Here is a 13,785-nt window from a genome sequence, read left to right on the forward strand (position 1 = left end):
TCTGTCAAACACACGTGAAGTTTTGATCAGACACACACAGCATCTACAGTAACTGTTCTCCATCCTCTGTTTATAAACATTTCCCTCATGTTTTCAGTTGATAATAAAAAATAAAGTAATTCTGTTACATCTATTCTCCAGATTTTCCCTTAAATCAGCACAGAAAATTAAAAGAATTTTAATTTTTTTAAAAGTTTAAAGGCCAGATACTGCTGGAAATATTGTATGTGTATATAAAAAATTTTATTTAATTAATTACATAAGTCATTAGATGCAGTTTTAAAAGTTATTGCAAAATTACATTTGTTTATATTTATTTCTTTATTTTATGCATTTTTCAAAATGTTTTGAGTTCATTTCTATTGGCTCCTGCTCCTCAGCATATTTCTGATGACATCATCGGTTGTCACTGGTGATCAGTAAACTAATGACAGTGTGTGAAGTACATGCATATTAAAACAGCTGTTCAACACGTTAAGACATGGGACTAGCAAACAGCCTCTTCATACAGCTTGGCTGTATTAAGGAGCAAGGACAAAGAGAAATACAGCGTCCGTCTGACTCTACACAGAGAGATTTCAGATGTGATGCGCACAGGAGGAAGACCTTAAAGAAATGCCATCAAATAGAGCAAAAGCGAGTGAGTCTGGATCCTGTGCTGGAGTACAGCGCATCTGAAACAAAGACTGAGTTTGAGAAGAAAACAGAAAGCAATCGAGGGAGAAAGTCAGAAAGAGAACGACAGAAGAAGAAAAGAATGACAGATGATACTGAAGGGATGAAGAGAAAGTCAGCACTGAAACCACTGGTGGTAAACGCTGCTCCTCAAAACTCTGCTTCAGCACCTGAGAGGTCAAAACCCCCCAGAAAGAGAGTCAAAGACTCAGAGCAACACATGAACGCATTGGGACAGAAGGAGAAATCCTTTCCTTCATCTGCGTCTAAACCAAGGATGATACATGTTGCTCCAGTATACTCAACTACATCACCTGAGATGAGGCGTTCAAGGAGGAAACTCAACATAAGAGCCAAAGAGCAACACATAAACAAAGAGGAACCGAGTGAAGAGATGAAGATGCAGAGTCTCAACAAAACCAACCATGAAGGTAACAGTTTAAGATTACAAAGATGTGATATTATACAACTCTATTGTGTGTTGAGGTAAAAACTTTACAACTCTCTCCATTCCTTCTTTCTTTAGGTTCCAGTGAACTGCCGGTTGGAAGTGCGTCATTCAGTCCAAATCCTCAAGATACTCAGAAGACAAAGCTGAAGAAAGCTGCTAAAGATTCAGAGCAACACGTTTTATTGAGTGGAGAGAAAAAGTTGAAAACTTTCATCAAAAGAAAGCAAACAGGTAAGAGAAATCCTAGCAAGGTATACCAAGATAAAACTGTGTTGTCTTTTGAGCTTGAAACATTCAGACTGTCTCCATCTTCTTTGCCAACACCAGTTGCTCCACGTACATCAGCTCCAGCACATGAGGAGGTCAAATGCTTTTATTCTTCAGTGTCTGAGCTGCTGGTGTTAGATGTTGCTTACTTCGCTTCAGCACCTGAGGAATCAGAGCAACAGAGAGAAACACTGCAACAGACGGGACAGATAAAGAGGCAGACTCACATCCAAACAAACCATGAAGGTAAAACTTTAAGATTACATCACAAAATACAACTCAATTGTGTGTCGAGGTTAAAATCTTACCTTAACTCTTTTTTGTCCTTTCATTCTTTAGAGTCAAATCCACTGCCAGTTGGATCTGCTCTGCTTAACTCAGATGTTGAATATACTGAGGTGATAACACTGTCAACTACTTCATCCCAGTCTGACCTCACTCCACAACTCACTGACATCCTAATGGACATTGAGTATGAAGACAGCGGGTGTGTTGAAGATGATGATGTGCAGTTCATCTCTCAATCTGAGCTGAAGGATAACGGATGCCGGCGAAGACCAAAGGCTGGGACGAAAAGTTATCCAACCTTTTGTTGGATGGAAAAAACTGTAGAGATGCTGGAGACGGAGAGTCAGAGTGAAACGGATGAAGTTCAGCTAGAAGCTCCAGAACTGCAGGAAGCACCTTGCGAAAAAGCATCTATAGAGACCAACAATAACGAGAAACATGTCTTTCAAAAGACTAGAGATGAAATTGATGAAAATATCATGAAGATGTTTCAAGTACGTTCTAATGGTACCGGTGGAGCTGCTCAACCTCAAGTCAAAGGTCAGGAGAAGACCAATGCTGTGAACAAAACAAAAGGACTGTTTCTTCTTCATACCTGGGCAGAGCAACAAGCCAGAAAAAAAGAGGAGAAGAAAAAAAGAAAAGAAAAGGAACAAAGAGACAGACAGTTACTGCTGGAAAAATACACCAACAGTCCAGCGATGAAGCATCTTCTTATTAATAAGCATAACCGCTTCAATGAGACATCCTAACACCTCCTCCTACTCCCTCCTCTTCAGGTGTGACCTCCACCTCCTCCAACCTGAAACCTCCTGTACATAGTTCTGTTTTACATTTGTAAATAAAAGTTATTAAAAAGTAATTAAAGTTGTCTTTCATTAAAACATACAGTGCATTCAGTATCACATCCACAGAGTCAGTATTCATAATTGGGCTGCTATAGGCAACCATTTGATCAGTTATGCCGATGTGCCGTGCAACCATTTCTGTCTTTTCATGTTTGTCTGTGTCAGTAAAGTAAGACACAGTGATCTGACCCAGAACAGAATGGACCAATCAAAATACAGTCTGCAGACAAGAGAGAACTAGTACAAAAATTAAATTTTAATACAGAATGAAATAGATGAGTTAAGTAACTAAATAACTAAAATTTATTGTAAAGTAATGCATTTGAACTATTCTATATTATATATATATATATTTTTAAATGCAACAAATACACTCTAGTCAAAGCCTTGTGGTTTATCATGTTTACTAGTTTAACCCTTGTGCATCCTTGAGGACATTTTTGTCTTTTTCATTTTTATTTTTTTGATAACTTTGCCTGCGTTAATGCTAACTGCATAAAATTTGCCACAGGTGTGCATTTTTATTGGAATTTTAATATTTCACCTTCATTTCCTTTAAAAAAATCTATTTTCTACTAGGTACACAAAATACTTCCTCTCAGGACCTTTTGGACAAAAATGTCCCCATTGAAACCCATTAAAACTGCAATTTTTAATCCCGGTGCTATTCAACTATAAAATGATGCAATCTTTGTTAACAGGCTTTCATTCTGTTGGCAAGGCTTCAAAATTTAAATTTTTACTATTTTTTACCAGATGGTGCCATTTTTTTAGGTTTGGCATATAAAGCAAATTATCGCTTTATTGTTGTTTTCTGCTTATGCATATTATAGAGCCAATTAAATATATTATGAAGCTATAATTGTGTGGGTGTGTTGGTATGGATGTCAGAGTGTGGTTTGTATGTGTGTACTGAAAATGTTATGTGTGTGTGTGTGCGTGTGTGTGTACCTGGTAATTATCACGTTGTGGTGACCAATCGTCCCCACAAAGATAGGAATACCAGTATTTTTGTGACCTTGTGGGGACATTTTGAGGTCCCCATGAGAAAACAAGCTTATAAATCAAACAGAATGATGTATCTTGAAAATGTGAAGTAGGAGAAGTGTTTCTGTGATGGTTGGGGTTAGGGAATCGGGTAGGTAAGGGGAATAGAATATACAGTTTGTACAGTATAAAATGCATTACGTCTATGAAATGTCCCCACAAAACATGGAAACCAGAATGTGCATGTGTGTGTTTGTGTGTGTGTGTGAGCGTGTGCGTGTGTGAACAGTTTGAATGAAAAAAAATATATTGTACTGGAAATCACAAGACTACAACCACTGCAAAGGAGGTGTCGTTTTTTTTTCATAAAAAACAACAGTGGCATTGTGTAAACAAATCAGCATTTGAAGGGTTAAAATTCTGAAAATTAATGAATGTTTGGTCATTTTAATTAGAGCTGATGTTGGTTAAAAAATGGCATCAGTGAAAGTGGAAAAAAATAATAATCTATAATATTTTTATGACACTTTTTTGACATGGACATTTTTTGTCCTTTATGGACCTGAGAGGTAACTTTTTTTTTTAAATCTGATACTGCATAAAAAATATGAATGCATAAAAATTAATGTTGTTGTTAATCATTGACATATCCAAGGCTGAAATACTCAAAGAAAAAAATCTGCTTAGCATTTAGTAAATTGAAAATAATTAAAATGTTTCCTTTTTCATAAAAACAGCAGTGGCATTGTGTAAACAAACCAGCATTTAAAGGGTTAAAATTCTGAAAATTAATGAATGTTTGGTCATTGTGATTAGAGCTGATGTTGGTTAAAAAATGGCATCAGTGAAAGTGGAAAAAAATATGATTCTATAATTAATATTTTTTTTCCATGTCTTTTTGGACATGGACATTTTTGTCCCCTGTGAACCTATGTGTAACTTTTTTTAATTGATGCACAAGGGTTAAATCTGAAGATAATAATAATAACGCTCTCACTTTGAGATTAATTCATAATCTTTTTACACAGTTGAATTTACTAAAAGGCTTTCAGATAAAGTCAGATTTAATTCACAAAATGCACACAATGTTTCCTAATCTGATCTCTGACAAGACGCTGTTCATGTTTCTTGTCTCCTCACACTAACAATGAAGAACTACATGACATGAATCAATGACATATATTTAATTCCAAACGAAGTTATGTAGCATTAATGAATATTACTGTGGGTCGTGTAAGATTTCTAAAATAAAACATTTGTTAAATATTACATGTTTAATAAGAACTTTCTGTCACCGATAAAACTCAAATGCACAGCTCCACATTCAATAAGCGCAATTCCTGTCAAGGTAACTCCCGACCCGCCCTCTTTGATTTGATTGGTCAATAACTCCGCCTTCTTTGATTCGATTGGCCGGTAACTCCGCGTTCTTTAATTTGATTGGTTACCTCAATCATTTTACTGACATTGACGAGCGCTGTTAGACCATGAGATTGACCAAATGCGTTGTACAAAGTTTACGGCACCAAATACAATTCAGCCTATAACTCATTTACTTTGAGACTTTAAATACATACTACAATATATATATAAAGGACCGGACCCTGATGGTGTTTGCGCCACTGATTAAACAAGCACACAAAAAGTAAAGACAAACAGACTCACCTCTGTAAAGTTACTTTGCTGATCATTTCTTGTTCGCTTCAGTCGCTAGATGGCGTCATTAACACCCAACAATCTGTCAAACACACGTGAAGTTTTGATCAGACACACACAGCATCTACAGTAACTGTTCTCCATCCTCTGTTTATAAACATTTCCCTCATGTTTTCAGTTGATAATAAAAAATAAAGTAATTCTGTTACATCTATTCTCCAGATTTTCCCTTAAATCAGCACAGAAAATTAAAAGAAATTTAATTTCTAAAAGTTTAAAGGCCAGATACTGCTGGAAATATTGTAAACATACATGTGTATATAAAAAAACTTTATTTAATTAATTACATGAGTCATTAGATGCAGTTTTAAAAGTTATTGCAAAATTACATTTGTTTATATTTATTTCTTTATTTTATGCATTTTTCAAAGTGTTTTGAGTTCATTTCTATTGGCTCCTGCTCCTCAGCATATTTCTGATGACATCATCGGTTGTCACTGGTGATCAGTAAACTAATGACAGTGTGTGAAGTACATGCATATTAAAACAGCTGTTCAACACGTTAAGACATGGGACTAGCAAACAGTCTCTTCATACAGCTTGGCTGTATTAAGGAGCAAGAACAAAGAGCAATACAGCGTCCGTCTGACTCTACACAGAGAGATTTCAGATGTGATGCGCACAGGAGGAAGACCTTAAAGAAATGCCATCAAATAGAGCAAAAGCGAGTGAGTCTGGATCCTGTGCTGGAGTACAGCGCATCTGAAACAAAGACTGAGTTTGAGAAGAAAACAGAAAGCAATCGAGGGAGAAAGTCAGAAAGAGAACGACAGAAGAAGAAAAGAATGACAGATGATACTGAAGGGATGAAGAGAAAGTCAGCACTGAAACCACTGGTGGTAAACGCTGCTCCTCAAAACTCTGCTTCAGCACCTGAGAGGTCAAAACCCCCCAGAAAGAGAGTCAAAGACTCAGAGCAACACATGAACGCATTGGGACAGAAGGAGAAATCCTTTCCTTCATCTGCGTCTAAACCAAGGGTGATACATGTTACTCCAGTATACTCAACTACATCACCTGAGATGAGGCGTTCAAGGAGGAAACTCAACATAAGAGCCAAAGAGCAACACATAAACCAAGAGGAACCGAGTGAAGAGATGAAGATGCAGAGTCTCAACAAAACCAACCCTGAAGGTAACAGTTTAAGATTACAAAGATGTGATATAATACAACTTCATTGTGTGTTGAGGTAAAAACTTTACAACTCTCTCCATTCCTTCTTTCTTTAGGGTCCAGTAAACTGCCGGTTGGAAGTGCGTCATTCAGTCCAAATCCTCAAGATACTCAGGAGACAAAACTGAAGGAAGCTGCTAAAGATTCAGAGCAACACGTTTTATTGAGTGGAGAGAAAAAGTTGAAAACTTTCATCAAAAGAAAGCAAACAGGTAAGAGAAATCCTAGCAAGGTATACCAAGATAAAACTGTGTTGTCTTTTGAGCTTGAAACATTCAGACTGTCTCCATCTTCTTTGCCAACACCAGTTGCTCCACGTACATCAGCTCCAGCACATGAGGAGGTCAAATGCTTTTATTCTTCAGTGTCTGAGCTGCTGGTGTTAGATGTTGCTTACTTCGCTTCAGCATCTGAGGAATCAGAGCAACAGAGAGAAACACTGCAACAGACGGGACAGATAAAGAGGCAGACTCACATCCAAACAAACCATGAAGGTAAAACTTTAAGATTACATCACAAAATACAACTCAATTGTGTGTCGAGGTTAAAATCTTACCTTAACTCTTTTTTTGTCCTTTCATTCTTTAGAGTCAAATCCACTGCCAGTTGGATCTGCTCTGCTTAACTCAGATGTTGAATATACTGAGGTGATAACACTGTCAACTACTTCATCCCAGTCTGACCTCACTCCACAACTCACTGACATCCTAATGGACATTGAGTATGAAGACAGCGGGTGTGTTGAAGATGATGATGTGCAGTTCATCTCTCAATCTGAGCTGAAGGATAACGGATGCCGGCGAAGACCAAAGGCTGGGACGAAAAGTTATCCAACCTTTTGTTGGATGGAAAAAACTGTAGAGATGTTGGAGACGGAGAGTCAGAGTGAAACGGATGAAGTTCAGCTAGAATATCCAGAACTGCAGGAAGCACCTTGCGAAAAAGCATCTATAGAGACCAACAATGAAGAGAAACATGTCTTTCAAAAGACTAGAGATGAAATTGATGAAAATATCATGAAGATGTTTCAAGTACGTTCTAATGGTACCGGTGGAGCTGCTCAACCTCAAGTCAAAGGTCAGGAGAAGACCAATGCTGTGAACAAAACAAAAGGACTGTTTCTTCTTCATACCTGGGCAGAGCAAAGAGACAGAAAAAAAGAGGAGAAGAAAAGAAGAAAAGAAAAGGAACAAAGAGACAGACAGTTACTGCTGGAAAAATACACCAACAGTCCGGCGATGAAGCATCTTCTTATTAATAAGTATAACCGCTTCAATGAGACATCCTAACACCTCCTCCTGCTCCTGATGCCTCCTCTTCAGGTGTGACCTCCACCTCCTCCAACCCGAAACCTCCTGTACATAGTTCTGTTTTACATTTGTAAATAAAAGTTATTAAAAAGTAATTAAAGTTGTCTTTCATTAAAACATACAGTGCATTCAGTATCACATCCAAAGGGTCAGTATTCATAATTGGGCTGCTATAGGCAACCATTTGATCAGTTATGCCGATGTGCCGTGCAACCATTTCTGTCTTTTCATGTTTGTCTGTGTCAGTAAAGTAAGACACAGTGATCTGACCCAGAACAGAATGGACCAATCAAAATACAGTCTGCAGACAAGAGAGAACTAGTACAAAAATCAAATTGAATGGAGAATGAAAGAGATGAGTTAAGTAACTAAATAACTAAAATTTATTGTAAAGTAATGCATTTGAACTATTCTAAATTATATATATATATTTTTAAATGCAACAAATACAGTCAAAGCCTTGTGGTTTATCATGTTCAGTTTAAATCTGAAGATAATAATAATAACGCTCTCACTTTGAGATTAATTCATAATCTTTTTACACAGTTGAATTTACTAAAAGGCTTTCAGGTAAAGTCAGATTTAATTCACAAAATGCACACAATGTTTCCTAATCTGATCTCTGACAAGACGCTGTTCATGTTTCTTGTCTCCTCACACCATGAAGAATTACATGACATGAATCACTGACATATATTTAATTCCAAACGAAGTTATGTAGCATTAATGAATATTACTGTGGGTCGTGTAAGATTTCTATGATAAAACATTTGTTAAATATTACATGTTTAATAAGAACTTTCTGTCACCGATAAAACTCAAATGCACAGCTCCACATTCAATAAGCGCAATTCCTGTCACGGTAACTCCCGACCCGCCCTCTTTGATTTGATTGGTCAATAACTCCGCCTTCTTTGATTCGATTGGCCGGTAACTCCGCGTTCTTTAATTTGATTGGTTACCTCAATCATTTTACTGACATTGACGAGCGCTGTTAAACAATGAGATTGACCAAATGCGTTGTACAAAGTTTACGGCACCAAATACAATTCAGCCTATAACTCATTTACTTTGAGACTTTAAACACATACTACAATATATGTGATTGCGGCACTGATTAAACAAGCACATAAAAAGTAAAGACAAACAGACTCACCTCTGTAAAGTTACTTTGCTGATCATTTCTTGTTCGCTTCAGTCGCTAGATGGCGTCATTAACACCCAACACTCACTCATCTGTCAAACACACGTGAAGTTTTGATCAGACACACACAGCATCTACAGTAACTGTTCTCCATCCTCTGTTTATAAACATTTCCCTCATGTTTTCAGTTGATAATAAAAAATAAAGTAATTCTGTTACATCTATTCTCCAGATTTTCCCTTAAATCAGCACAGAAAATTAAAAGAAATTTAATTTCTAAAAGTTTAAAGGCCAGATACTGCTGGAAATATTGTAAACATACATGTGTATATAAAAAAACTTTATTTAATTAATTACATGAGTCATTAGATGCAGTTTTAAAAGTTATTGCAAAATTACATTTGTTTATATTTATTTCTTTATTTTATGCATTTTTCAAAATGTTTTGAGTTCATTTCTATTGGCTCCTGCTCCTCAGCATATTTCTGATGACATCATCGGTTGTCACTGGTGATCAGTAAACTAATGACAGTGTGTGAAGTACATGCATATTAAAACAGCTGTTCAACACGTTAAGACATGGGACTAGCAAACAGTCTCTTCATACAGCTTGGCTGTATTAAGGAGCAAGGACAAAGAGAAATACAGCGTCCGTCTGACTCTACACAGAGAGATTTCAGATGTGATGCGCACAGGAGGAAGACCTTAAAGAAATGCCATCAAATAGAGCAAAAGCGAGTGAGTCTGGATCCTGTGCTGGAGTACAGCGCATCTGAAACAAAGACTGAGTTTGAGAAGAAAACAGAAAGCAGTCGAGGGAGAAAGTCAGAAAGAGAACAACAGAAGAAGAAAAGAAAGACAGATGATACTGAAGGGATGAAGAGAAAGTCAGCACTGAAACCACTGGTGGTAAACGCTGCTCCTCAAAACTCTGCTTCAGCACCTGAGACGTCAAAACCCCCCAGAAAAAGAGTCAAAGACTCAGAGCAACACATGAACGCATTGGGACAGAAGGAGAAAACCACCAAGATGCATCTCCATCGTCTAATGAAACAGCAAGACTGTCTCTGTCTCCTTTGCCAACACCAGTTGCTCCATGTACACCCGCAGCTGAACCGAGGGTGATACATGTTACTCCAGTATACTCAACTACATCACCTGAGATGAGGCGTTCAAGGAGGAAACTCAACATAAGAGCCAAAGAGCAACACATAAACAAAGAGGAACCGAGTGAAGAGATGAAGATGCAGAGTCTCAACAAAACCAACCCTGAAGGGAACAGTTTAAGATTACAAAGATGTGATATAATACAACTTCATTGTGTGTTGAGGTAAAGACTTTACAACTATCTCCATACTTTCTTTAGGGTCCACTAAACTGCCGGTTGGAAGTGCGGCATTCAGTCCAAATCCTCAAGATACTCAGGAGACAAAACTGAAGGAAGCTGCTAAAGATTCAGAGCAACACGTTTTATTGAGTGGAGAGAAAAAGTTGAAAACTTTCATCAAAAGAAAGCAAACAGGTAAGAGAAATCCTAGCAAGGTATACCAAGATAAAACTGTGTTGTCTTTTGAGCTTGAAACATTCAGACTGTCTCCATCTTCTTTGCCAACACCAGTTGCTCTACGTACATCAGCTCCAGCACATGAGGAGGTCAAATGCTTTTATTCTTCAGTGTCTGAGCTGCTGGTGTTAGATGTTGCTTACTTCGCTTCAGCATCTGAGGAATCAGAGCAACAGAGAGAAACACTGCAACAGACGGGACAGATAAAGAGGCAGACTCACATCCAAACAAACCACGAAGGTAAGACTTTAAGATTACATCACAAAATACAACTCAATTGTGTGTCGAGGTTAAAATCTTACCTTAACCCTTTTTGTCCTTTCATTCTTTAGAGTCAAATCCACTGCCAGTTGGATCTGCTCTGCTTAGCTCAGATGTTGAATATACTGAGGTGATAACACTGTCAACTACTTCATCCCAGTCTGACCTCACTCCACAACTCACTGACATCCTAATGGACATTGAGTATGAAGACAGCGGGTGTGTTGAAGATGATGATGTGCAGTTCATCTCTCAATCTGAGCTGAAGGATAACGGATGCCGGCGAAGACCAAAGGCTGGGACGGAAAGACATCGAACCTTTTGTTGGATGGAAAAAATAGTAGAAACGCTGGAGATGGAGAGTCAGAGTGAAACGGATGAAGTTCAGCTAGAAGCTCCAGAACTGCAGGAAGCACCTGGCGAAAAAGCATCTATAGAGACCAACACTGACGAGAAACATGTCTTCCAAAAGACTAGAGATGAAATTGATGAAAATATCATGAAGATGTTTCAAGTACGTTCTAATGGTACCAGTGGAGCTGCTCAACCTCAAGTCAAAGGTCAGGAGAAGACCAATGCTGTGAACAAAACAAAAGGACTGTTTCTTCTTCATACCTGGGCAGAGCAAAGAGCCAGAAAAAAAGAGGAGAAGAAAAGAAGAAAAGAAAAGGAACAAAGAGACAGACAGTTACTGCTGGAAAAATACACCAACAGTCCGGCGATGAAGCATCTTCTTATTAATAAGTATAACCGCTTCAATGAGACATTCTAACACCTCCTCCTGCTCCTGATGCCTCCTCTTCAGGTGTGACCTCCACGTCCTCCAACCCGAAACCTCCTGTACATAGTTCTGTTTTACATTTGTAAATAAAAGTCATTAAAAATTACAGTTGTCTTTCCATTTAAAATCTTTCCATTGTAATTGGTTTATACTCGTAATTTCTGGGTTTCAATTTGCTATGTTTATTGTTTTCTAATAAATTATACAATTGAATAAATAACACAATTAAAAATCATAGTTCAGTTCAACTTAAGATAGATAAATTAGTTATTTATAATTTGATATTCTCTATTAAAAAACTTCAAAACAATGCATGATTTGTTGGAATCTGACAAATTCTGATGGAGCTACCTGTTTAAAGAGTTCAGAAAAATCCCAAATTACCACAAAAAACGAATAGATTTGGCACACACAAAGTCAAAAACAATATCAATATATGTTCAACTTATTTGATTGACACTGTGACAGACAGTTTTATGATCTAATGATTATGGAAGGTATTTTTGGTCTTTTTTTAAATCAATTAATTACATTAAATTATTATTTAAATCGCAAAATATGTCCCAAATTTGAAAATTAAGTGCTAAAATAAAAATTAAAACATTAAATTAAATTATTTCATTTTCAATGTGATGAAGCATCATTCCGGCCAAATTGAGAAATAAAATGAAATTGATGATTTCACATTTCATGTTCCATATAATCTTGAGGCATAATGGAAGGATCTATAATGTTACACATCAGGTATTTCTCCTAAACAGTAAATCAAACATTTACTTAAGAAATAACAGTTTATATCTGCGTGAATTCTTGTCAAAACAGATATTTTTTTTAATTCTGTCTATGTATTAGGGTCGGGCACTCACACGTCTTTGTGCACGCGCTTCAGATGTGTCTTTATAACTCTTTTAACATTAATTATCAGGTCCCGAACTTTATCTCTTTCAATAAGTTTACGTTAACTCTTTTACCATCAAGCAAGTACTGCACTCTATTTTTTAATTCCTGCATGTTTTAAAACCAAAAGCAAAATGAAACGTGCAAGTGTATGGACCGGATGGATGGACACGCATCCTTTGTGTATTAGTACCTACGTATTATATTCCGTTTTGTGATACCAAACAACATAAAATACAATGAATAACAGTTTGTTTGTTTATTACCAACAAGCAAATTGCACAAATTCGTTGAAAAAGTAACCCTGCAACACGCCCTTTTAGCATGCGAACGGTAACCTCCAAGAAAACGTACAAAAATATAACTTACATTTAGATTTTCAAATTAATGACCATTGCATTCGCTAGACGAAGGCTTCATGTTCTAATTTTTATGAAAACCTCCGACTCATTTAGACAGCTCGGACCAGATATTGTCTCAAAACTGGCTAACGTTAGACCAAGGGTCAAACAGAAAATGCGGGTTGCATTAATCGCTCGTTAATAAAATTAGGTGGCGTTAAAATTAGTTTATGTTAACGAGTTAATTTTGAAAGGCCTATATAATATTAGAAATCAGGTAAGATACAGGTTTTCACTACACTGAAATGATTTCCTACAAAATATCAATGCGACTTACCGATGTAAAATCAACATAACTTTTCAGCCACTGTCAACACTAACGGACTTAACGTAATGTTTATTCTGAGCTCGCGCGCTTATTTTTCAAATTTTGAATGTGCCTCTTTTAATTTGGATTTTGTTTTTTCTCGTTTTAATTTGCCTGTCAATGTTTTATTGTTCATCAGCTGAAAAAAAATATCTTTGAAAATGATGACAACGTTATGTTAATGATTTTTAAAGTTTTGGTAAAGTCTACCCATAACATTTTGTTTTACTTGTTTATTTTATTTTTGATATGATTTGTCATTGTTTAAAATGTTAACATACATAAAGGAAGCATATAAAATTGTAATAAATAAAATACATGTTAAAATTTAAGCTATTAATAGAATGTGCTTTGGTAACCCCATAAACAGTTAAAGAGGCTTGTTCGGGGTAGTTCAAACTGTGGGTCGCGTAAAGTCACTTAGTTGTTGCAGTGAAAAACACCAAAACAGTTTTGTCCAATATAAAAAATGGTTTTTGAGCACGTGAATTATGACTTCAAAACCACGACTCTGAACTGGGAGTATGCGTACCAGGCAGCCTGTAACCCGTGTTTTTACAGCCTTCTACCTGTGAAAGTGCACTGGAACGGCAGTCAAACTCGTGACTCACACCCGTGAACTCGTTTTGAAGTCGTGATTTACGGGTTACAGGTTGCCTGAAACGCAGCATAAATCTTCAAAATTACTGTAAAATAATAGATACGAACCACTCCG

At 36.8% G+C, this 13,785-nt stretch overlaps 3 protein-coding genes and 1 long non-coding RNA gene across 4 annotated transcripts; 3 read left to right on the forward strand and 1 right to left on the reverse strand.

Moving 5' to 3' along the window:
- Nucleotides 1–338: 338 nt before the first annotated feature.
- On the forward strand, nucleotides 339–2,523 carry LOC129447702 (uncharacterized). The gene is made up of 4 exons (XM_055209451.2): nucleotides 339–1,106; nucleotides 1,202–1,357; nucleotides 1,454–1,639; nucleotides 1,733–2,523. Exons 1-4 carry the CDS (start codon nucleotides 482–484, stop codon nucleotides 2,431–2,433), a joined length of 1,668 nt encoding a protein of 555 aa, XP_055065426.2. The 5' UTR covers nucleotides 339–481; the 3' UTR covers nucleotides 2,434–2,523.
- Nucleotides 1,101–13,766, reverse strand: LOC129447708 (uncharacterized). The gene is made up of 7 exons (XR_012371447.1): nucleotides 13,041–13,766; nucleotides 8,872–8,951; nucleotides 5,182–5,254; nucleotides 2,180–2,276; nucleotides 1,702–2,092; nucleotides 1,384–1,555; nucleotides 1,101–1,282 (listed from the first exon to the last, which is right to left on the reverse strand). It is a non-coding gene; the product is annotated as an uncharacterized lncRNA (long non-coding RNA).
- LOC129447704 (uncharacterized) lies at nucleotides 5,742–7,795 on the forward strand. The gene is made up of 4 exons (XM_055209453.2): nucleotides 5,742–6,366; nucleotides 6,462–6,617; nucleotides 6,714–6,899; nucleotides 6,994–7,795. The coding sequence occupies exons 1-4, from the start codon at nucleotides 5,742–5,744 to the stop codon at nucleotides 7,692–7,694; spliced, it is 1,668 nt and encodes a 555-aa protein (XP_055065428.2). The 3' UTR covers nucleotides 7,695–7,795.
- On the forward strand, nucleotides 10,023–11,628 carry LOC141367321 (uncharacterized). Its single transcript, XM_073872666.1, has 3 exons — nucleotides 10,023–10,140; nucleotides 10,226–10,663; nucleotides 10,756–11,628. Exons 1-3 carry the CDS (start codon nucleotides 10,023–10,025, stop codon nucleotides 11,454–11,456), a joined length of 1,257 nt encoding a protein of 418 aa, XP_073728767.1. The 3' UTR covers nucleotides 11,457–11,628.
- Nucleotides 13,767–13,785: the final 19 nt, after the last annotated feature.

This window comes from Misgurnus anguillicaudatus, chromosome 10 (assembly GCF_027580225.2).
Source record: "Misgurnus anguillicaudatus chromosome 10, ASM2758022v2, whole genome shotgun sequence".
NCBI lineage: Eukaryota > Metazoa > Chordata > Actinopteri > Cypriniformes > Cobitidae > Misgurnus > Misgurnus anguillicaudatus.

What these genes read in the sequence shown, in the direction of transcription:
- LOC129447702 (XM_055209451.2), top strand. Translation starts at nt 482, where the DNA reads ATGGGACTAGCAAACAGCCTCTTCATACAGCTTGGCTGTATTAAGGAG. An exon ending in CAACAAAACCAACCATGAAG is followed by an intron (nt 1,107 to 1,201) that starts GTAACAGTTTAA and finishes TTCTTTCTTTAG; the next exon opens with GTTCCAGTGAACTGCCGGTT. An exon ending in CATCAAAAGAAAGCAAACAG is followed by an intron (nt 1,358 to 1,453) that starts GTAAGAGAAATC and finishes TGCCAACACCAG; the next exon opens with TTGCTCCACGTACATCAGCT.
- LOC129447704 (XM_055209453.2), top strand. Translation starts at nt 5,742, where the DNA reads ATGGGACTAGCAAACAGTCTCTTCATACAGCTTGGCTGTATTAAGGAG. An exon ending in CAACAAAACCAACCCTGAAG is followed by an intron (nt 6,367 to 6,461) that starts GTAACAGTTTAA and finishes TTCTTTCTTTAG; the next exon opens with GGTCCAGTAAACTGCCGGTT. An exon ending in CATCCAAACAAACCATGAAG is followed by an intron (nt 6,900 to 6,993) that starts GTAAAACTTTAA and finishes TTCATTCTTTAG; the next exon opens with AGTCAAATCCACTGCCAGTT.
- LOC141367321 (XM_073872666.1), top strand. Translation starts at nt 10,023, where the DNA reads ATGAGGCGTTCAAGGAGGAAACTCAACATAAGAGCCAAAGAGCAACAC. An exon ending in AACCAACCCTGAAGGGAACA is followed by an intron (nt 10,141 to 10,225) that starts GTTTAAGATTAC and finishes TACTTTCTTTAG; the next exon opens with GGTCCACTAAACTGCCGGTT. An exon ending in CATCCAAACAAACCACGAAG is followed by an intron (nt 10,664 to 10,755) that starts GTAAGACTTTAA and finishes TTCATTCTTTAG; the next exon opens with AGTCAAATCCACTGCCAGTT.